This window comes from Haliotis rufescens, unplaced genomic scaffold (assembly GCF_023055435.1).
Source record: "Haliotis rufescens isolate VD_foot unplaced genomic scaffold, xgHalRufe1.0.p SCAF_11, whole genome shotgun sequence".
In the NCBI taxonomy this organism is placed as follows: Eukaryota; Metazoa; Mollusca; class Gastropoda; order Lepetellida; family Haliotidae; genus Haliotis; species Haliotis rufescens.
The window spans coordinates 1,979,267-2,003,205 of NW_025963791.1; the positions used below are offsets into that span (position 1 = coordinate 1,979,267).

The window sequence follows — 23,939 nt, forward strand, 5'->3', positions numbered from 1 at the left end:
GAAAGCTTTTTAAAAGAAATTATATCTAAATAGAAATAATAATTTCTAACTATAAAATCTAAATCTCGTGGTAAATTGTAGACACGAGAGCACCTGTCATGGCCGCTTTGTGATTGCTGCAGTATCACACTTAGAACGCTTCACAAGCTGGCAAAATATACGTATCGTCATGTCGAAATCAATGGTAAGTATGGGAAAAATTGGTCAGTGTGTAGTAACCGATCTGTGAGTTGATTGTTCCTAACAGAAACCGTAGAGATGTTGAATACACAAAACTTGGCAAAATGTTTGGATATGACGAGTCATTTTCAGGTTTCCTTTTCACGTCGTCAGCTGCTAATTTTATACACATTGATGAAAACGTGATTTGGCATTCATACAAGACTGCCACGTACATCATTTCAATGACATGATATTCCGTTGATATTTCAAGGTTTCGTTTCTCGCAAACCTTCAGACAAGTATTTTTTTCCTGACCAAGTTGCCCAGTGAGATCAGCTGTCGAGTATCACGAATATACGATACATTTTCTCCGCTCTACCGTTGTGTATCATGAATTTGTTTCAATGAAGACACAATGGAAGGTAATACCACACTTGGAATGCCCCCTTATGTAGATTGATTTCATCCACTGTAATCATTTCTTTGTTTCAGGATATTGAAGAAAAGTTGAGGGTTAAAAAAATTTATTTGTATAGGCCTAGTCTGACTATATTATTGCAGACTCAATATTATCGCCATATCGGAAAATCTTGTAATCCACAAACCCTGTCGACTGTTTACTTATGCAAATCAAAGCACAATGTTTCATCACTTGATCAAATACAGGACTTGTTGCGGAATGTCACGGCTATTGTTAACTTTTTGATAATAGTTTGTGGAATGTTTTTGAAGTGGCATTACCACTACCTCCATTCAAAATTGGTTAGAAAAGAACCCATCTGGACGATGTCCATTGACACTATCCAGGTCTTATGCATAATGATTATGTATAATTCATAACAAGAAGTGATGTAAAGCACATATTCCACACGTATCATTCTATAAAATAGCAATAGATAAAATAGAATTTCCCCCCCCCCCCTTGATAATCAGCATCGATCAATCCGCTTCTCAATGTGGACAAATTTTCTCAAATGCTATTCAAGTTAGAAAAATTAAATTCACGATGTCAAACGAGTACAAAAATTGGTGTACATTTATTTTTTACAGTTATGGCCCTTGCTCCATGCTTTTATACTTAGTAAATACTATGTGAAATTGTGGACATGTTTTCTCAGCAAGTACTGATATTACATGAATGAAAGTTTGTATTAATTTCACATTTAATCAATTTTTCTCATGACTTAAAGCGACCTTAGTGGCTGTCTCTTTTTAAGGCTTTATAGGACTTTTTTTTGTAGTTTATATTAACTACCATATGATGAAACAAAATTCTAATGTGTCCAATGGTGGGGGATAATGATAAGGCTCCAAACCTGATTTAGGAATCACCCACATTACAATATCATCATTGCTATTAACAGAGCTCAAACCTGTGAGTTGGACCCTCAGTTTCATTTAGAGTGGGACCATCAGTGTAATTGACATCACATTCTTCATGTACATTAAGTATATTTCCTCTTTTCAGATTGTGCGTGTGCAGTCTGCCCAGCATGGCACCAAACGAGTAGATACAAAGGGATCAGAATCTGTCGCAATCCTACTTGATAAGGTATTGGTGCTGTTTGAAATATTGTATTAAAACTTTGTAAAGCTTCTAATATATCTGTTAATTCAACATGGTATAGCCATTATCAATAGCATCTTCTGTTTTACCATGATCATATTGAAATTACGTACACTCAATTTGGCTACAAATGACATTGATGAACTGCAATAAAGCTAAGAAAATAGAAATATCTTGTATGTCTGGTAATAGCTAATATTGTAGATGTTAATGAACTTTGTACTTTGTTGTTTCAACAATAATCACTCAAAATATTATAAAAGAATTTTTTTCCGGATATATGTCACTTTCCACAGAAGGGAGTAAGACAGTAGATCTGTAGACATGGTTTGAAGAATTGCTGTGTCCTGAACTTGCTTGTGTAGCATGATGTGCGAGGGAACCTTATTATGTATACCCAATCAAAGATCAGAGTCCACAGCTTGTTAAAAAATATTACAGAAAAGATGACCAACACTGTAAGTGGGAACTGTAAGTCAGACAATGCAATTCACATTGATCACATTTAAAATAATTGGATGCATGTCAGATTTGAAGGGCTTTGGCTACCTACAAATATGTGGAAACAGCTGGTAAAACAAAGGTGTTGCAATGAGGAGGTTACAAAGGTAGGGAACTTCTCAAAATACAATAGGATTGATGAACATGACAACTTTGAAAAAAGACAAGGTCAGACAAGCATTTAGAAAGCTTTATTCTGAGTCTGATATATTGGGATGTCACTGAGAATCTTACAGCAATATGTGGAAAGCAGACATTAACTTGAAGCATCCCATTGCATACATGTGGCTACAGGTACAAAGGAAGGATGGATTTCAGCCATTATTCCTTAATAGAATGCTTAATACAGTTAGATATCAGTGGATACCTAATCTGGGTATTTTGGAGTCAGGGCAGAAGTTGGCTCTAGATAGGGGTGAGAGACATACTCACGTGTACGCTGGATGTCATAGTCATTTGCTCTAACATTTAGAGCAAAGGTTATTACAAAAGGGGACAAACACAGAGAATTGAAGGAAAACATATTTCTGCAGTGGGTCAAGGACAAACTTGTAATCCTAATGGACAGGGCAGTGGGGTAGCCACACATGGGTACAATGTGTGAAGCCTATTTCTGCTGTCCCTGCCATGATATTGCTAAACCACTCACTCACTCACTCACTCACTCACTCACTCACTCACTCACTCACTCACTCACTCACTCACTCACTCACTCACTCACTCACTCACTCACTCACTCACTCACTCACTCACTCAAATAATATGGAGCATTGTTAATGGTGATGTTGCTTGATCAAACACCACCCAACACTTCCCTTGATGAGGTATTGTTTGTGATGGCAAAAATGGGTGAAAATAACAGATGCTGAATATGTTTGGGGATGTATTTATGAAATAGTGTGCTCAGTCTTAATCGCAAGAAAATATCCCCAAAAATATTCATGATCCCTAACTTTTTTGTTCAGTATATTAGTTTTAACAAGATATATCTATTTTCCTTGATGTATTGTTATTCATTGGTTTCATTTGTAAGCAAACAGTTTATTGCTATGTCTTCAAATTTGAGGTTTGAACTATTTGTATGTGTATATATACTGCTGTCAATGTGATGGAATTGATATCTGACCATGCTTTTATCATTCAAGCATTTACTGTCTTCTTTCAGATCCAGAAGGAATTTCAGCTTGGGGATACAGGATGGAATGTTTTTCAGAATAGAAACAAAACTGGCATTGTTCGCAATTCACGAGCGAAAACTGTTGATTCATACAAGATAAAGTGAGTGAATATGAATCACTGAATTTGACTACTCATACTACATATTATAGTTACAACATTATTTGAAACAGGACCATTTGGTGAGATAAAGAGGACACATATCTGTATCTTCAACATCTGTCTTCTAATTCTGCCATTTTAGGATTAATTTTGGCTAGGCAGAGATATGTACTGTAGAGCCTTTTCAGTGCAAGTTCTGTTGTGCTGCTTATTTACTGTTTTGGGTATGCTGATGATAATATTAGTAACTAGATTTTGACCTTTTTCGATTGGTTAACAGACAAATTTGGTAGCCACTTATATGGAAATCACATGAATGACTTGCAGTTTTATTGCTATGGGACCTGTGGGATGGTGATAAATATTCATTAATCTTAACCATTGTGAAATTGTGTACATGCTGTATGTAAACACACATGACAGATCAAGTTAGAAGATGAGTCAACTTGGTCAATATTTACGTGGTAAAATGTCACATGCCCATGGCTACAGCTGGGTTGGGGCTGGTTTGCAGCAATTATCATAGACTTGAACCAAATACAATTTGAATTCCTGTTATCTCATGCTGTCATATTATCACCGATAATTAGAATTATTATATGTTTTAATATCCAACCACATATCCACCCTAAATTCCATAAGGTGTCTCCGAATGATATGGGGTATGATATGAAAACAGTCCTATGTGGAAACGTGTTTGAACAAAGTTTCTCGCTTATAAAAACAATTCACCCAAACAAACCCAAGCGTCCTTTTCACTTTGATGAATCCTTCAGTATCTTCCTTCCTATATGTTGGCGTTGAGAAATGGACAGTCGAAGGATTAGGAGAGTAATCCTAAAGGCTCCTCCGGGCCAAGAAATCCAAAAAGTCAGTCAAAAGCCTGTCTCCTCTATTGTATTGAACCCTACCTGCGCCCTCCGTCGAAAACGATTGTGTGTCAGATAATTTTCTGCAGAATGTCATCCCGGCCATCCTTGACAAGCAGTCCATTCCAGAGGATTCAGGATCAACATCGGTTCCACAAGTTGTTACAGATATGCACCAGGTCCAAGAAAAAGAAATCTTGGTTTCCGATCCTACCCTGCCTTCACATTCGGTCGTTTCCTTTCCCGCTCCCATGAGTTCTGCAATTGGTTGTTTGTCGTCTTCTTCTCCTGCATAATATTGCTGATACTGCTGACCCCCCCCCCCTTTGGGTCGCGTCCTTCCATCTGCAATGATAACCAAGGCTTCCCCTGGTGCTGTTTGTAATCCTCTTCCATACAGTGATTACAAAAACCTCCCACGTGATTGGGAACGCTTCTCTTGCATATAGAGTCATTTCCTCCTTGGCGTGGGTACTCTTTATGAGTCACCTTATCCATATTACCGCTCCCATGCTGGACATTATTGCAAGTGTCTATCTTCTGTTCATTGTCGCTGGGATTACCCTCACCGTCCTAGTTCCCGTAGATGTCTGTCGCCGATAGCCATGCCTTTTTGTTCTTGATCTCCCTCTCCACTTCCAGTTCGGGTCCCTTCCACCTCGTCTGTACGGTATCCTCCTTTGGCACTCCCTTCATCCACACAGCTGCTTCCACCTTCATGGGATCCTAACGATTGCCTACTATTCCGGCACAGCATTTCCAGTCTATACTACACAGCAGGTCCCGTGACTCCCATTTTGGCTTAGATACACTCTGCTCCTACTGGACTAGCCCAGCTGTCTCGTGGATCCCGTACCAGTTGAAGTTGCAGTAGATTGTCATACTTCCCCCACTTCTTCTTCAGGAAACCTTGAGACTGCCGATCCAGTTATGGTTCTCAAACTGATTGCAGACAAGCTCCAACTTCCATGCAATACATCAGCCATTCCCTTTGCTACGTCTCCGAACATCAGGCTTCTTCTCCAGATCCGTATTGTAGGATATCTTGCAGTCCCCTCGGTTTGTTTCAAGATGCTGGCTCGCATGACTTGTCCAAGTCTATAGTGCACCTGACTTAGATGGTTACTTGGCGACCTTGTGTCCCAAGCGTACATTGACTTCAACAATCGGGATTTGACACAATTAGATACTACCATTCACTGGACTTTACCTTGGTTTTCGACTATCCTCTTGCTAACGGAGGCTCTTCTATTGTTGATGGTTCATGCTACTCCTGCTGAAGAGTCTTGGAGCACTAGTGTTGATCCAGGACAAGATCATGGACCTCACTTATCGTGGGGGACCGGTCACTGCGTTATAATGCTGTGCAGTGCTCCAGCATTGTTCATGGGACGATCCATTTAAGACTTGTTTATACCAGTTTCCCTGGTCCACTAATTCATTCTTTGTGGATCACGGGGCGGTCGGGTAGTCTAGTGGTTAAAGCGTTCGCTTGTCACGCCGAAGACCCGGGTTCGAATCCCGACATGGGTACAATGTGTGAAGCCCATTTCTGGTGTCCCCCGCCGTGATATTGCTGGAATATTGCTAAAAGCGGCGTAAAACCAAACTCACTCACTCACTCACTTTGTGGATCACATTCAAGAGATAGCTCAAGATGTTCAGCAGGACACTCATTTGCAAGTGACAGTTGAATTGATTAGCTGGAGTCCTTCCGAATTGATTGCAACTCGTATGCTGTATTGCTTGTCCTATATAGCTACCTAGTCATTTATATATAATGATGGCATTATTGAAAATATTCCATGCGTTTCGTTTGTTTCGTCAGGTTCATATCACTTTTTTATTGTGTTTTTCTGCTTGAGTCCTTGTCTTACAACTCTAGGCAGTGTTATTCATAATTTGTTTATTTCACTGTGTAGCACCAGCTTCCAGGTGTATGTCTAACGTTTGTAGTCTCTTACAGGCAGGGTATCTGCCCCCAACCATCCAACCGTGGGATAAATGCATAGTGTGAGATAGACTAAATGTAAAAATATTGTAAATTTTACGGTAATTTGTATATTTATGAACAGCTGAACATGGATATAACCAACTACAAGGGACCAGAGCAATCAGTTTGTTATATACGTTGTTTGTAATATATGTTTTCGCTCGGATACAGTTCGTTGTATCCGTTTGTGGGGGCGCGGGTGGCCCAGTTGTCTAAGGCGCTGCAATTCGCTTTGCAGACTTGCATCCCTTGGGCCAGCCAGAAACCTATGATTGTGGGTTCGAATCCTGGATCTCCCTGATTATGTTTCCAGGTTTGTCAGCACCATACCTGTGCTTGTGGGTATCACTGAAGTGGTAAACGTTTGAGACCTGCATCAATTTGGGCTTTCCTCCCACATTAAGCTGACACGCCGCGGTATAACTGGAATAGTGTTAGAAGCACCGTTTAACCAAACTCACTCATTCACTGTATCCGTTTGTTCGCTCTGTCTGTGTTTGTTATATCCGTGTTCTACTGGACTTATCTTTTCTCACACGCTATATGCCCATCTAACCATCGTTGGACAGTTCCTCTAGCCTGTTAGGTCTAGAAAGAGAATTGAGGTAGCTAGGTGTTCATGTGTTCAGTGCATGTAGGTTGCTTGGCACATGTGTAGGTCTTGGTGGTGACCATGGGGATGCTGGGTGTGTTTGGGTTAATTGTTTTTTAGAAGGTAGAAACTTTGTCCAAGAACGTTTCCACATAGGATCGATAGAAGACAGAAACAAATGCTTTTCTAATTCAAATCTTGTTGTCTTGCCTTTTCCTGTTGATATTTCTTTTAGTCACAAAAATGACTTTAAACATGTTAAAAACACAACTGCTATGACCTCTGCGAGTAAATACAGTTACTGGTGAGAGAAGATTTGGAGGCATTTTATGTATCAAATGTGAAATAAGATTAAAACATTGAGAATCATACCAAAATGTTGCCAAGAAAAAGCTTCATCCATAAAACTTGTATTACTCAGAACATAGACTAGCACTATTTGTTTATTTGTTTAACTGATATCTGAATTGTTGATGTAAACAATATGAATCTTTCAGACATGGTGACATGCTGTACTTGTTGTCGGATGAGAAGTCACTATCATCAGGAGACCAGGCCGAGCCGATGGACACTGCGAGACCACCCTCCTCCAATTCTGTCCGTGAGGATGAGGTTGATGTCATCCTAAGTAAAGAAGATGGCAAAATATACAGGAATAGAAATGAACAGCTGTAAGAATGATATTGTGTCTATTTCTATACTTTGTGAAGTCAGTCTTTGCACTTTGACTGACCTACCTGCCAGGGTTCGGGCAGAATATCTATGATTTATGGTGTATGCCAAATGGATGTATTTTCTTGTTGGTTGATTCTTTGTAATATCCTGTGGTTATGAAGCTTGCAAATTATTTATGAGAGAAATGAACAGCAGTAATTTGAGTATTAATTTACACAATGGTGATCAGCTGGTCAGACTGTAGTGTATGTCATTAGATGCCGTAATTACTTAACTTTTCTTCAGGATTTTATACAGCCACTAGTCATGCTAGTCAGCTAGCCTGAGACTAGTGGAAATTGTTAAAGACGAGTACATCATGTACATGGTATTTTTTGGTCAAAATGTAGCATGATGTCATTGTATACTGTACATGAAATGGTATGTTCTCTTGTAGATGTCATCATGGTCCTAAAGGGAAGTGTCTTCACTGTGTCCCTCTTGAAGTAAGTGAATTGTGGTGACTGTTATTTCAATGGGAGTTCAATTACATTGAACATGTTGAAGCCTAGTTAACCAAACAGGCTGTTTTATATCATGGATAAAGAGTTCTCCTTTGTGTGTATGTAGACATTCCAAAGAAAACTCCCCAGATTTGTTTGTTTGTTTGTTGTTGAATGCCAAACTCAGCAGTATTCCAGCTATATATGACTGTGGCCAGTGAATAATCCAGTCTGGTATTGACAATCCAGTCACTGAGATTAATCCTGTAACGTCATCAGGGCATGATGGCAGGTATTCACCTGCTATGCGATGTAATAGTGATGCAGCCTGTTTTTAGTATCCTAATGAAATGATGCTGTTTATGACTCTTCAGTGTTTGTGTAAACCTTACCATTGCTGACCTGTGAAAATCAGGGTTAAAATTGGTCTTCAGCAAGCCATGCTTGTTGGAGGAGGCGACTAACGGCCTGACTAACTGACATGTTAATGCATCACAACTGAGTTGTCATTTATCCCAACTGTGTAGATCGATGCCCTTGATGACAATCACTGATGTATGGCCCAGATTCTGTCATCATATAGCTGGAATATTGCTGAGTTAGGCGTTAAACTCTGAGTAGCATTATTGGAGTATGAATCTGGCCTTGGTGGCAGTGAGCCAGAACCCCTATTCCCTATGCTACTTCATACAAACAAAACAATACTTACCATTGTCTGACATTAAAACAATGTGTAGAGCAGGCAGCCACAAGGCTATGGCACATGTTGTCCTTAGAAAAAAAATGCTGTTTGTGTGATGCAAACTGAGCATTCGTTGGCTTCCCCCTTGCTGGAAGCAGGCCTTTGCTATGTTGGTTAAATATAGTGACTACACCTGTATGTACTCATTGGTGATGGAGAAACACAGTGTATGCAAACATAGGAAGTATAGAACATGTATACATGTTATTGGTATGACTTAACCTATTATAATTGGTTAGCCACACAATATTTACAAGAATGGCATTTCAGGCTACTTGTAAAGGTGCAGACTGGATATGTATGTTTGAAAAGAGTTGCTTCGAGAGTTTCATCAATCGTCAATTAATCGTCACATTTTGACTCTTTTCCTTCCAGCCTTATGATGAAGAATTTCTAAAGAGCTGTGAACCACCTATCAAGTTTTTGTCTTTCCACTCTTACATCAGGAAGCTGACTGGAGGTGCCGACCGGTAAGTCATCATCATGATCATGTATGTGTTGGGGTTTGGAATGTTGTCAACATTTGTTCACCAACTCTATCTTGTAATTTGCCATAATTTTAAGTACATTTTAGTGTTAATATGTTCACTGTTAGTAGTGGACTGTTGGGTTGCTGAGCGGTGAAAGGGTTCGCTTGTCATGCCAAATGCGCTGGTTTGATTCCCAACATGGGTACAATGAGTAAATCCTGTTTCTGGTGCCCCCTTCTTTGATCAGGCGTTACAGCTGGAATATTGCTAAAATCTGCATAAACCTGTACTCACTGACTAACTGACTGTCATTAGCACAGGCGACAATACAGAATGTAAGGATGTTTGCTGGTATTGTTGTTGAACTATAATAATGTAGGGTACTTATATTGTGCTAGCCTCCATACACTCAGTGCATGCTCCAAGCGCTCACATTATTACCCCGTCATTTCGATCAGTTTGCACTCGATTTTCATTCTCATCTCCCTGGGAAGTATACAACCCAAACTGCCTTGTCAGGTGCTAGAAGGTTAACAGTCACATTTCCACCGGGTAGCCATTTTTACTGCTGGGTGAACAGGAGCACATTTCGAACAGTCACTTGCCCAAGGAGACACCACATGTGTAATCTTTGAATCACACAGACATTATTTCATTGTTTGTTTATCTTCTGTTGAGCACAGTCTGGCTCCGAAATTCAAAGTTCAAATTTGTTTAAAAGTTGAAAATGTCCCTGTTTTTACAAAAAAATAAGTAATGAGTTTCTGGAACTCAATTGTATATTTTCCCTGGCAATATCTGGAATAATATTATTCTATATCTTTCTTGTTCTGTTTCAGGGGAAAGTTTGTTAATTTGGAAAACTTAAGTTGTAAGATAAAATCAGGTTGCAAGGAACATCCCCCATGGCCAGGAGGGATATGTACAAAGTGCCAGCCAAATGCTGTTACCCTTAACAGACAGGTAAATATACATCATATATGTGTTTTCAGTCCATGCCTTTAGGTTCAATCGCAAATAAATAGTGACATGCAGTACATCAGTACCAGTTGTTTCCACGAGTCTATTGTGTCTACCAGTATGCCCAAATCATCTCATCATTGTTTCTTTTGTCCTGTATTACAGATATATCGTCATATTGACAATATCATGTTTGAGAACCCTGTTGTTGCTGACCGCTTCCTCAACTACTGGAGGAGCACGGGTAACCAGAGACTAGGCATCCTGTACGGCAGATACGAACCTCACAAGGATGTCCCACTGGGCATCAAGGCAACAGTTGCGGCTATATATGAACCCCCACAAGTAAGTGTATTTGTATCCTAATGGAACCCTGTGTGCATCCTGAGACAGAATGTGTTCCCAGTGCCCCATCCTTGTTGCAAGAGCTAATTTTTACGAATACTGATTACAGGATTAGAAATGTATTTTTGTTTTCACTGGGCTAGATGTATCGGCTGTAGCATTGTCACCTACCTCATTGTAAAAGTGGCAGTCCATAGTGAAATGTCATTTACCCATCATTAATTTTTATCCCAGTTCCATGTTATTGTTTTGAGAGCTCAATAACTACTCTTGTATATGGACAGACAGATCAGATAGAAATTCTCTCATCAAAGTTGGACTTAAAGTAACTTGCTACTTAGGGATGTTTAGCATTTATATTTTTTCCACTCTGTTCATTTTGGTGTGTTTATGAGGACCATATCTCCAAAACTAATAGGTATTCTTGCTTGAAATTGTGCACACACAAAGTCCAGGTTGTCAACTGATGCCCTTTAGCTATTAAGGGATTTTTAGAATTTATATTTTTTTCTGTTTCCATGGCAACAAATTTGCTTTTGACCCTGTTCATAGTACCCGACACAGATATACAAAATTCCGAATCCTAATCCCATAGGATTGTTTTGATAGCTCAATAACTACTCTTGTATATGGACAGATAAGATGGAAATTCTCTCATCAAGTTGGACTTAAAGTAACTGTCAGATGATTTGTTCTTTCATATTTGTGGGGTCAGGGTGATTTGTCATCTTCTAATGACTCTTGTTAGACTAGTCTAGGACTTGCCGACTTATGGTAATCTTACAACTAGCAGTTCCTATTCTGTCAGAGTAGTAAGCCACACGATCAGCTTGGTTTCCACGGGATTCCCAAACTGTCAGGGTAGTGTGCCACACGATCAGCTGGGTTTCCACGGGATTCCCAAACTGTCAGGGTAGTGTGCCACACAACCAGCTGGGTTTCCACAGGATTCCCAAACTGTCAGGGTAGTGTGCCACACAACCAGCTTGGTTTACACAGGATTCCAAAACTGTCAGGGTAGTGTGCCACACAACCAGCTTGGTTTACACAGGATTCCAAAACTGTCAGGGTAGTGTGCCACACAACCAGCTTGGTTTACACAGGATTCCCAAACTGTCAGAGTAGTGTGCCACACAACCAGCTGGGTTTCCACAGGATTCCCAAACTGTCAGGGTAGTGTGCCACACGTTCAGCTTGGTTTACACAGGATTCCCAAACTGTCAGAGTAGTGTGCCACACAAACAGCTTGGTTTCCACAGGATTCCCAAACTGTCAGGGTAGTGTGCCACACAATCAGCTGGGTTTCCACGGGATTCCCAAACTGTCAGGGTAGTGTGCCACACGATCAGCTGGGTTTTCAGAGGATTCCCAAACTGTCAGGGTAGTGTGCCACACGATCAGCTTGGTTTCCATGGGATTCCCAAACTGTCAGGGTAGTGTGCCACACGATCAGCGTGGTTTCCATGGTATTCTCAAACTGTCAGGGTAGTGTGCCACACAATCAGCTGGGTTTCCACGAGATTCCCAAACTGTCAGGGTAGTGTGCCACATGATCAGTTTGGTTTCCACAGGATTCCCAAACTGGCAGGGTAGTGTGCCATATGATCAGCTGGGTTTCCATTGGATTCCCAAACTGTCAGGGTAGTGTGCCACACGATCAGCTGGGTTTCCATGGGATTCCCAAACTGTCAGGGTAGTGTGCCACACAATCAGCTGGGTTTCCATGGGATTCCCAAACTGTCGGGGTAGTGTGCAACACGATCAGCTTGGTTCCCTTGGAATTCCCAAACTGTCAGGGTAGTGTGCCACACGATCAGCTGGGTTTCCATGGGATTCCCAAACTGTCAGGGTAGTGTGCCACATGATCAGTTTGGTTTCCACAGGATTCCCAAACTGTCAGAGAAGGGTGCCACACGTTCAGCTGGGTTTCCATGGGATTCCCAAACTGTCAGGGTAGTGTGCCACACAATCAGCTGGGTTTCCATGGGATTCCCAAACTGTCAGGGTAGTGTGCAACACGATCAGCTTGGTTCCCTTGGGATTCCCAAACTGTCAGGGTAGTGTGCCACACGATCAGCTGGGTTTCCATGGGATTCCCAAACTGTCAGGGTAGTGTGCCACATGATCAGTTTGGTTTCCACAGGATTCCCAAACTGTCAGAGAAGGGTGCCACACGATCAGCTGGGTTTCCATGGGATTCCCAAACTGTCAGGGTAGTGTGCCACACGATCAGCTTGGTTTCCATGGGATTCCCAAACTGTCAGGGTAGTGTGCCACACGATCAGCTGGGTTTACACAGGATTCCCAAACTGTCAGGGTAGTGTGCCACACAATCAGCTTGGTGCCCATGGGATTCCCAAACTGTCAGGGTAGTGTGCCACACGATCAGCTGGGTTTTAAGAGGATTCCCAAACTGTCAGGGTAGTGTGCCACACGATCAGCGTGGTTTCCATGGGATTCCCAAACTGTCAGGGTAGTGTGCCACACGTTCAGCTTGGTTTCCATGGGATTCCCAAACTGTCAGGGTAGTGTGCCACACGATCAGCTGGGTTTCCATGGGATTCCCAAACTGGCAGGGTAGTGTGCCATATGATCAGCTGGGTTTCCACGGGATTCCCAAATTGTCAGGGTAGTGTGCCACACAATCAGATTCGTCCTCAAGGGGTTCCTAAGGTCATAACGCCGTGATATAACTGGAATACTGTTAAAAGCGGCAATAAAACCAACTCACTCACTCACTCCTAAGGTCATACCTACAGAAAATAATAGAATATTAAGCTCTTAATCTGCATGAAACTGAGGTAAATATTTATCATTGTACCTATTGCAAACTATTTCAGCAAAGTTCCAAGAACAAGATTGAGCTACTGCCTGATGAGAATGAAGCTGTTGTAAATGAGGTTGCAGAAAAGCTGGGAGTGATGCCAGTGGGATGGATATTCTCTGATCTTGTAGCTGAAGATCTCACCAAGGGCACAGTTAAAAACTTCAGAGGAAACATGGTAAGGTTATTTCTAAAAAGTGTACCTGTTACCTAACTCTGTGACATGACATGTCAATATTTTCATTAAATTTATTTCTGTTATAACATGTACAAATGATATCCTAATAACATTTACTTGTTTATTTCGTTGTTTATCGTACAGTAAAACGCTGCATGGAGACTGAACCATGAGGGGTACAATAGTTTATTCCCCCTGCAGTGTTTTATTGGCAATTTCAGACAAGTCCAGTTTATGAACAGGGGGATTACTACTGGTATTTCAAAGATATTCTCACAATTTTCTTGTTGATTATCTGTACCTTTTCTCCCAATACCTATTGTCATATCTCTCCCACTTTTGAATGTGATTGGGAATTGCATTTATGTACGTTGCCCAGCTTCATCTATGGGCAACAACTGACAGACACCTCCCTCAAAAAAATAATGCCCAATTTACAACGTCATCCATTTGCGAGCGTATGTTCAAATCTCCAGGAATGACTGCATGATAGAACAATGTTTTGTCGTTAAATAAACCACGCTTCATTCTTCATTGTCCTTTGCAGTTTATCGCACAGCTATCTTTTATTTCTTAATTGTGCCTGTTTACTGCCAATTATTGTGATTATAACCTTTGACTTTCTTACCAAGGATCATGAAGATAATGATATATTTTCTGTTTCCCCCAAGGATGCCCACTTTCTGAGCTCAGAGGAATGCATTATGGCAGCAGACTTTCAAAATAAGTTTCCAAACCCATGTAAACTTTCCTCTAATGGACACTTTGGGTCGAAGTTTGTCACTGTAGTAGTCACAGGTAAGCCCCAGTTATCTGGCTTTGTAACCAACACAAACAGGCCTAGTTGTCTCTTGAGTGCTCCATCACTCGCAGACACAAACACTTGATCAATAGCTATGTATTGTACAGTAAACTAGTTCAAAATGATGGCGTCAATGTTTAATGCCTACTTGTTAGTTATTGAACAGCTTAGAATCAGCAGTTTCCTAGCATGATGCCATGATACTTTGCAGATTGCTAACACACATTCTAAGGAGTCTGCTGGTCAGAAATTATTGCATGGCATTACATGTATTATTTATAAATTGTAACTTGTTATTGTATAGACTATTGTTAACTGAGCATTCTAGGTAAAACAGAATTTTACTGGACTCATGCTTCAGACTAGTGGCTGAAGTTGTAGAATTAGTAGATTGCCATGGTGATGTGATGACACTATAGATTGTCATGGTGAGATTGTCATGGTGAATAGGTGATATCATTGTACCTTGTAGATTGCCATGGTGATGTCATGACACTGTTGTAGATTACCATGGTGATGTTACAACACATTTGTAGATTGCCATGGTGAGGTAATGACACTTTGTAGATTACCATGGGGTTCTCATGGCACTTTGTAGATTGCCATGGTGATGTCATGGCACTTTTTAAATTGCCACAGTGATGTCATGACTTTTTGCAGATTGCCATGGTGATGTCATGACACTGTTGTAGAATGCCATGATGAAGTATGTATCATGTTTTTTTCAGGTGACAACAACAACCAGATCCACTTCGACGGCTACCAGGTTTCCAATCAGTGCATGGCATTAGTGAGAGATGACTGCCTTATTCCCACAAAAGATGTCCCTGAGTTGGGCTATGTCAAAGAGTCAACGAATGAGCAATATGTCCCTGATGTCTTTTATAAAGTAATGTTTCAACATTTTAGTTGTTGTATTCTTGTATTTGTACCTTGCTCTGCATTAATGATTGAGATTAGTTTGTTATACCCCCGACCGAAAAGGGAAGGGGTATATAGTTATATCAAGAAATTCTGTCCTTCCTTCCAAGGACCTTTTTCTATGTGACCTGTAACTTGCAAACCACTTCAATGATTATTTTCAAATTGGTTTACACTTTTTATACCTATAGGAGAGGTGCAGTGAGAAGTTTGATTTCAACATTAGGATTTTTTTAAAATTACAGTTATTTTTCATGCTTTTACTTAGAATTTTTTTACTGGAACTTTTGTGCAACCTATAACTTAAAAACTACTTCATGGATTCATTTCATATTGGGGAAACAGTTCCTATACCAATAGGAGAGGTGCAGTGCAAAATTTGATTTCAATAAGTGGATTTTCTGAGAAATTATTCCTTTGTCATGTTTTGAACTTAAAAATATGTCTAAGTTGGGGGTATTAGCGAGTCCTGTTCACTATTTGTCTTGTTTCACATGGTCATGGCTAATCTCAAAAGGACAACTTGTTTTCCCCATAGCTGTAATTACATGTAGCTAATGCTCACCATGGATCTCCTTAATTGTAGAAGTGGAAGAACGTGTTTGTGATGAGGTGACATGTTATCACTATTTGAGCTAATAGATTTTCAAGGTTATTTACTACAGTCGTGCCTCGTTTATACGGACACTTGCGTCATTTCACAATTCGTCCGTATAAACGAATTTCCGTATAACTGAAACCAGCTTCTTACTGGAAGAGTTACTTCCCTTCAATTATGCAGCTCATGACAGATGACAGAGCAAACAGATACATCCATTTTCCAGGAGATTTAGCCACTTCTGCTTGTCTTTTAAAATGTCACCAATTGTCGATTTTCCTATGGTATGTCCAAATTCAGTGCCATAAAGCTTACTGATGGTTTCTAAACTTGCTAAAGGGTGTTTTTCTTTAAACAGACATTTTTTTCCCTTTTTTCGCGTGCTGTAACTGCGTGTCGCTTACGTTTCGCTGGTTGACAGGCCATACTTACACAACTTTGACCTCTGACCTCCACAGACGCCATATTTATCAAAGGGGATTACATGTAGAATAAACAAGCTCGTCTCAAACGTAACTCAGTGTCACTTGGTTAATTGACTTCTCACGAATCATAGGATTGCCCCCAGCGGAAGGATTACCACCAGCGGAAGTGTATTGTCCGGATAAGTGAGACAATTTTGTGTGCATTTCAGTGTTTTGTGTATGAAAATGACCGTCCGGTTCCGGAAACTGAATTCCGGATATACGGGTAAATTTATATAGTAATTATTTCGTTTTGAATGAAAATCGTCCGGGAACCGAGGTTTCCGGATATCTGAAGTCCGTATAAACGAGGCACGACTGTATCTCTTGAATTTGAATGATTGCTATCTTAGTTATTACTAATTGACTGTTATAAATGTTTTTTGTTTTACAGAACAAAGATAACTATGGGAATGAAGTAACTCAGCTTGCTCGCCCCCTCCCAGTGGAGTACCTCCTGGCAGACCTCCCGGCAGCCTTCCCGGTCGAGCCCCAATACACTTTCCAGACAAACAATGGCCTGAAACCCTTCCCTGTAGAAAACCGTGCCAACATTGGGGAGTGTCAGGTAGAGATCGCCTTTGAAATTCCTCCATATTCTGATTGTGACAGTCACATTGTGTACAATGTTATGCATTTTTAGATGCTGATCAGTGCATTGTTATGATGTTTGCAAGATCTTCCATCATCCTAGCATTATAAGTAAGAATTTAATTAAGTAATGCCATTGTGTACATAGGGCAAGATTAATTCTTTTTTAACACAGCCTGCCTTTTGTATTTAACACTTGAGTTTAATTTTGTTTTTCATCTCTAGCTTCCTCAGAAATATTTCTAGGAATTGGCTGCTAATCTTAATGAAAATTCATGAACATGATGACATGACCAGTGGTACTCAACTCACAACAATAGATTAATAGATTATAAGACAGGGCCAGATTATTCACTTTTGTATGTGGAGTCAACACTTTCTGTGTCCACCTGTAGTGACTTGCTACTTTGTCTTCAGGACTTCACCAGCTTAGTGAAGTACATGGAACAGTTTCCACCTAACCGCTTCCTGGATGCTATGTCTGACTTTCACCTCCTGCTGTTCTTGGCAACATCCGATCTGCTGCCTCTCAAGGTAAGGGGGAACTACACTTCCTGGTGATGTGTATATGTCAGGAAAGGCAGCATACACTACGCTCTTGTCCCCGAAACCCGGAAAGAGATCACCTGACTTTTTAACCTATTATCCCTGTATGAAATAATTCATATCTGCAAATGTTCGGATGGATCAGTTGTACTTCAGTAGTACTATCAGGAACAGCTCATGATGATTTGGATGACAGGTCAAAACTGTCTTTGATATGAATATGCATTGTACTAGTGTATGTTCAAATACCTTGAGGGCGGTGGGGTAGTCTAGTCGTTAAAGTGTTTGCTCATCATCCTATGACCAGGGATAGATTCCCCACATGAGTACAATACGTGAAGCCCATTTCTGGTGTCCCGTGGTCTAGTGGTAGAGTGTCCGCCCGGGGAGCAGAAGGTCAGGGGTTCGATACTCGGCTGCGTCATACCAAAAGAAGTTAAAAGACGGTACTTGTTGCTACCCTGACTGGTGTGCTCGGCATAAAGGGGATAAAACAGGGACTGGTGCAGTAATCTTGAACACACTATATATATAAGTGCAGTATTCTTGAACGAGAGGTTAAACCCCATCACCTCACCTCAAATACCTTGAATACTAAGTGTTTGCTCTTGGACATTTCATGTCGACACAGGCTGAACATCTACAAATAGTATTGGCAACAGGATAATGAGCAGCAAGACGCTTCTGATTATGTGACATTGCGCTCTGAAGGTATTGATTGGTACTCACACCATTGTTTAGTCTGCAGGTTCTCGGAAAGCAGCTACATGTGACTGTGGCTTTAAACTTACTCTCTAAACATAATATGTATGACCAAGAATGATTTTCTGTAGTTTTTAACATGTTTAAAGAAGTGAATTCTCTGATTCTATCAAGTTATGCCTCAAAAATAATATGCTGTGCCTCTGCATGTCTCAGGAAAGGATGAGTGTGCTTCTCGAAGCAGTTAAGACAAGGAGTGAAGAAAAGGCTTTAGAGTTCAAGAGGATTGAGGAATGGGCAACTGTTGAAGAAATGATGTCTGCACATGGTATGTATATGTTTAGACTCAATTCAGGAATCAAAATGAATTATGATGCCTTCTGACTGAAAAGATATCACAAATTGTGTGTCGTTGTCACAACACCTCAAGAAGTGTTCCATGTTATCATTTCAACAGTAGAATATGTGAAGCCGGTTCTCTAACTGCTTGTGGTATACCGATTGCTCCAGTTCTGTAATCATGAACAGCCAGACCTATATGATCATGTACATTGCACATACAGTACGCCTACAAGGATTTATTGGCTTGAAGTAAGATAAGGCCCAAATGTTATTGTCAATGTTACCTATCAAGTTAAATGGTTCAGTTATCAGTTATGTTTATGGTTCTCAGTGTCAGATACATCTGAGACCCAGGTCTATATTTTGTGTTTCTTCATGTGATCCAAGAAGCATGGAACGTGTATCCCCATGGAGTTTCCAGGGCAGAAGAGGTCCTTGATTGAATAATAAGTAACAGTTGGGTGGTTACAATGTGTGACTGAATAATTATGTGTCTTTTAGGGCTGGGACGGGTAACTCGGGTACTCAGGTCGGGTGGGTACTGAGTAGGACACGGGTACCCACAGAACTACCCGGACCCATGGTTAGTCACGTGATATATTGCTAAATGGCAAAAATTATCTGGACCTCTATGGTTACACTATAAGTGACAAATGTTTGCATTCCTTTCTGACTATGCACACATTCCTTCTGTCTTCATATGTTTGAATAAAGATAAAACTTCAGTCAACTTCAGCGTATGCATGACCAGATCATTTCATATGTGTATCTAAGTACATTTTGCCAGGGGTACGGTCAAGCTTTTCCCAATCGGACATTTTGTACCCATCTCTTGAGACATACAGCGGGTACCCAGGTAGGTTGAGTAATAGGGGGGCTGGGTACCCAGATAGTAAATTTGGACTCGTCACAACCCTAGCGTCTTTGTGCCCCAATGGTTTGGATTGTTGACCTAACACTGGTTTCCATGTTTAATTATTCAAAGGCCACATTGCTAACTGGAATATTTCTGATTGTGGCATAAAACAACATTCAGAATGGGATTATCCTGATCTCAGGAATCCAGCATTATGACATCAACATCACGTGACTGAGAGATAAATAACATCATGTTTGGGCAAACTATCAAAACTAATACATTTTTATTACAGAAGACTTATTTGTAAAATATGACTGTGTGTATCCGACATGCAGTGACTGACTGTTTGTCTGTTTCAGCACCGTCCCCACCGATGTCCCGCCAGGCCTCTTATGTTGGGCCTGGTGCAGCCCCTCTGCCACCAATCGGCAGCACTGCTAGTTCATGGACTTGTGATCACTGTACATACATCAACAAGCCCGAACATACAGCCTGTGATATCTGCTCTCTACCACGATGAACGCCTGGCTAGGTTCCACTAGGTTTATATGCAGGAAGAAAGACTGTCCAGATTTCATGAACCCAAGTCAACACACACCTTGCTCATGTCTTACGGTTGTGGGAATAAGATGGAAATACAGTCCTCCATGTCAATGCATGTTTCATGTTCGTATATAACCAGACACATTTATGCATATGAAGAAGTACAGCAAGCAGAGGGTTGCACAGTGGTACTGTGTTTCCTCGTCATGCAGAAGGCTTGGGTTTGATTCCATATGGGGATCATGTGAAGTCCATTCTTGTGTCCTTTGCTGTGATATTGCTTCAAGACTGACAAAAGACTTCACAAGACCAAAATCACCCTGACTGACAAGATGTGAAAGGAATGTTACTGACTTGGGCTGATGAGCCTTTGATGAATACTGTCACATATGTAAGATGTAACAGAAGAATTTGTGATGACATTATAAGTGCTATCAATAATGCGAGTTCATGTAAAGAAATATGTCCGGCTCATTGTGGCTGTGTGGATGTGCTGTTAACTTGTATAGAATGTTTAAGAAAAAAAGAGGAAGTTTAACATGAAAGGAGACGGTTTGTACTGTTGCATGCTTGGTTGGATAATATTAATGCCAGTATCACACCTGTTATCTTGATACATGTAGTAAATGTTTGGACGTGCCAGTGTTCAAAGCATATCTTGAAATGCTAGGTCTTACATCAATATTCAAAGCATTTAAGTGGGGAAAATCTTGAGAAAAATATATCATTCCTGCTGGGAAAAATGGAAATAATCTTAAAACTTTGTTAGCCCTGACAGGAAAAATGCAAATGTTCAGAAAGTGATGGGGTTTTTTTTCACAATAGTGAACAAGTTCTGTTTTTCTCTCACTGATGTAGCTCAAAGGAAAAAGAAATATTTACTGCTGTTATGGCTTGGTTAGACTCCCATTATCTGTCTGCCCTCTATATATGATAAAAACAGTTTTGTTTAAAGTCTTGGTTTTTCCCTATAAAGTTAGCAAGTAAGAATGCCTTCATGTTGTAAGGTATTTGCTTGTCACAAAATTAAGTCATAATTGAAGGCTATAAGCTTCCAAGGCCTATCATATAAATATAATCTATAATGTTTGCAGTTCTTATGAATATTTCCATCTGAATTGTATTCAACACATATCAAGGCATGATACCATTTTTAACAAAACATTAGTCAGTATTGGCAAGTGTACTTATCAACAACTTATGAGGATGCTAAAGATTTAAGATCAGAGTACAAATTTTGATATATATTTTAGCTATTACATCTGGGAGTACAAATCCAAAACGATGTTTTATCATTTATTACTGGGGAGATGACACATAAGTATAGGTTTCTACATGTCATATAGATGCTGCAGTGCTAAGAGACCTTGAAACCAGACTGAATTCATTATACTTTAAATAGGGAATAAAACATTGCAAGGTCCCTGCCCGCAGGACCCCGATCCACAAAGCAATTTTGATGCTAAGGTGATCGTTGCTCCAATACTTTAAAAAGGGTTATGGTAGTCATAATGCTATGGTCGCTGTGGTACAGGACCCTGATCAGATCCAGAAGCAGCTAGTTCTAAGGGGGATCCACATTTTGGGATAACAGGGATCTATACATACCTGATCACAGATGGACATACATGTGGGCTCAACATTGGCCCACCTCATCAAATTTGTATTTATGTTTTGAACTAAAATTAAAATGTTTTTGTGGGGTGGGTGGAATTTGGAATGGAGGCTAAATATTTTAAACAGATTATGCAAACTAGGCTAAAGACAGCTCTGATCACTGTCCCTAAAAATGGCCTGAATAGCAAACAGTTTTCTGGAGGTGTGAACATTCATATAGTTTATTTAATATCTTTTTTTTTAATTGTTCATATAAATATTCAATTAAAATCGATGCTGATAACATTTTTCTTTCTTCTTTTTCTTTTTATTTAACAAGAGATACAGAGATACTGTTTGTTTCTTCAACCAGTACTGATTTAAGGAGGTTGCCATCTGCAAAATCTTGGCAGAGAGTAGAATTTGATGTCTTGTCCATTACTCTGGACAGTATGTTCTGTGTGGACTTATGTACTAGTGGGCCCATGGTTTCTGAACTATAATAGTTTGAAATTCTGCAGTGCCTATGGTTGTTGCAGAGTGTTTGTAGTCCAGGGAAACTGACTGGAAGTGAATGTAACACATTATACACTGGTATCATCGAATACCTCAGTCTTTCTGGGAGCACCTTATTTTACAGCCTGGAGTTCTTGCTTCATTTTATTGCGATCAGTTGACATGGAAATGAAGAAGATGTTTCATCTTCAGACAAATGTCAAGGGATAAGTAGATATTTGTTGGCAGGTTTAATTTATTGTGCATTTATTTCCTTGTTCAATAATTGCAAATGTATTTTAACTTTAAGCAAGCAGTATTTGGGGCTAAAGGTGCCAAGTTTAAGACATACAAGGGCTACTCTTTCTAAATGTTCTATGAGACAAGAAATTAGGCTTGATGAACCAAGTATACGTATTTGTTAATTGAAAGCATAATTTATTTTCTTGTGTGTATATTATGCCTTTATCAAAAGGCAAAGCCATCCATGTTAATAAACATCATCACTCATTTCCTCTTCTGTAATTATGTTATGACCTGGATTTCCTGGATGTAGATGTATCTACAAACCAGAGTGAAATGAAGGCAACACCATTTAACTCACATTGGCATGTAATTGTGAAGTTATTATTTCTATATTTTAAAGCTGTTTTTGCTTTTGATTATGATGTACTCATTAAACTGTCATTTGGAATTCTAGAAGATATTGTTCTAGATGAAAAGAAAAGAAAAGGGTAAAAAAAATGGGAACCTAACTAAATAAAATGCTTTGCTTACTTACAGAAATGTTTGAAAATTCTCCAGCACACATCTCTCCATTATGATTTAGTCTCCATGCTTCCCATTTGGGGACTGCCTTGATGCTCTAATGGATAACTCGTCCGTCGGAGTGTGGAAGGTCGGGAGAGGTTTGGAAGACGGTACTGGATCCTACTTGTTGTTACCCTGCCTGGCTTGTACGTTGATTGGATAAAACAAGAACTGGACGGCATGGAGTCAGTATACTGTGTTTGAGTGGTGTATCCATGTTAGACTTTGGCATGGTATCTCAGTGGGCTAGAACTTAGTCTAGATTATTACAAGCAGCCACACACTCACATACACCTCCTGTATAAGTGAAGTAATAATGAACGCAACCTTACACACATTTAACCCCATCACCCAACTGGGATCCTTTCAGAATATACAGAACCCCATGCTTGTGATAAGCAGTGACAAAATGATGAGTGCGTAGTTACAAGGGTATGACGTAGGTGTTTGGGTGTTGTATATCTGGCCAGATGTCTCGAAACTGTTACATGTAGATTCCCAAATTCCCAAGTGTCGATTCCCAAATTGAAACAATATGTTAACCCAGAATTCTGAAGTAAAGAACCTAGGGTGAATCCAACAAACAACCGACAAATGGTATACAATTTACAATTGTATTTCAAAATTAACTAGGTTTACAAACCAACATTGCAATTGCAATGGCAGTACACAATAGAGTGGTATATATATATGATAGCAGCGGTCAGTATACAACAAATACAGTGGGGATAGCAAAAGTCAGTGATAATAATATATACTGAACAGCATTGAAAACGCACCAGCAATAAATCTTGAAATATTACAAAAACAACTTGAGCAATGACCGATTTTGATTAGAACAGACAGACAGATTTTTAAGAAAGACGACAAAGGAAACAGGAATACCACACTTATTACAATTACGTCATCAGTGTAAGGAAGACACATAGGGTTAAAATGAAAATCTGGTTTGTCCGCCATTGACAGCAACACAGGCCATGCAACGTCTTCTCATTGATCGAATAAGTCTGCGAATAGTGTTCTTGGGCATTC

The 23,939-nt window shown here is 39.9% G+C and overlaps 1 protein-coding gene across 1 annotated transcript; it reads left to right on the plus strand.

Annotated features, from left to right (window-relative positions):
- The first annotated feature begins 88 nt into the window (after positions 1 to 88).
- Positions 89 to 22,607, plus strand: LOC124144558 (nuclear protein localization protein 4 homolog). The gene is made up of 15 exons (XM_046514026.2): positions 89 to 184; positions 1,631 to 1,714; positions 3,396 to 3,508; positions 7,460 to 7,633; positions 8,074 to 8,122; positions 9,237 to 9,331; positions 10,171 to 10,294; positions 10,457 to 10,636; positions 13,477 to 13,638; positions 14,310 to 14,436; positions 15,169 to 15,329; positions 16,818 to 16,991; positions 17,432 to 17,548; positions 18,479 to 18,590; positions 19,823 to 22,607. Exons 1-15 carry the CDS (start codon positions 170 to 172, stop codon positions 19,981 to 19,983), a joined length of 1,848 nt encoding a protein of 615 aa, XP_046369982.1. The 5' UTR covers positions 89 to 169; the 3' UTR covers positions 19,984 to 22,607.
- The last annotated feature ends 1,332 nt before the right edge of the window (positions 22,608 to 23,939 follow it).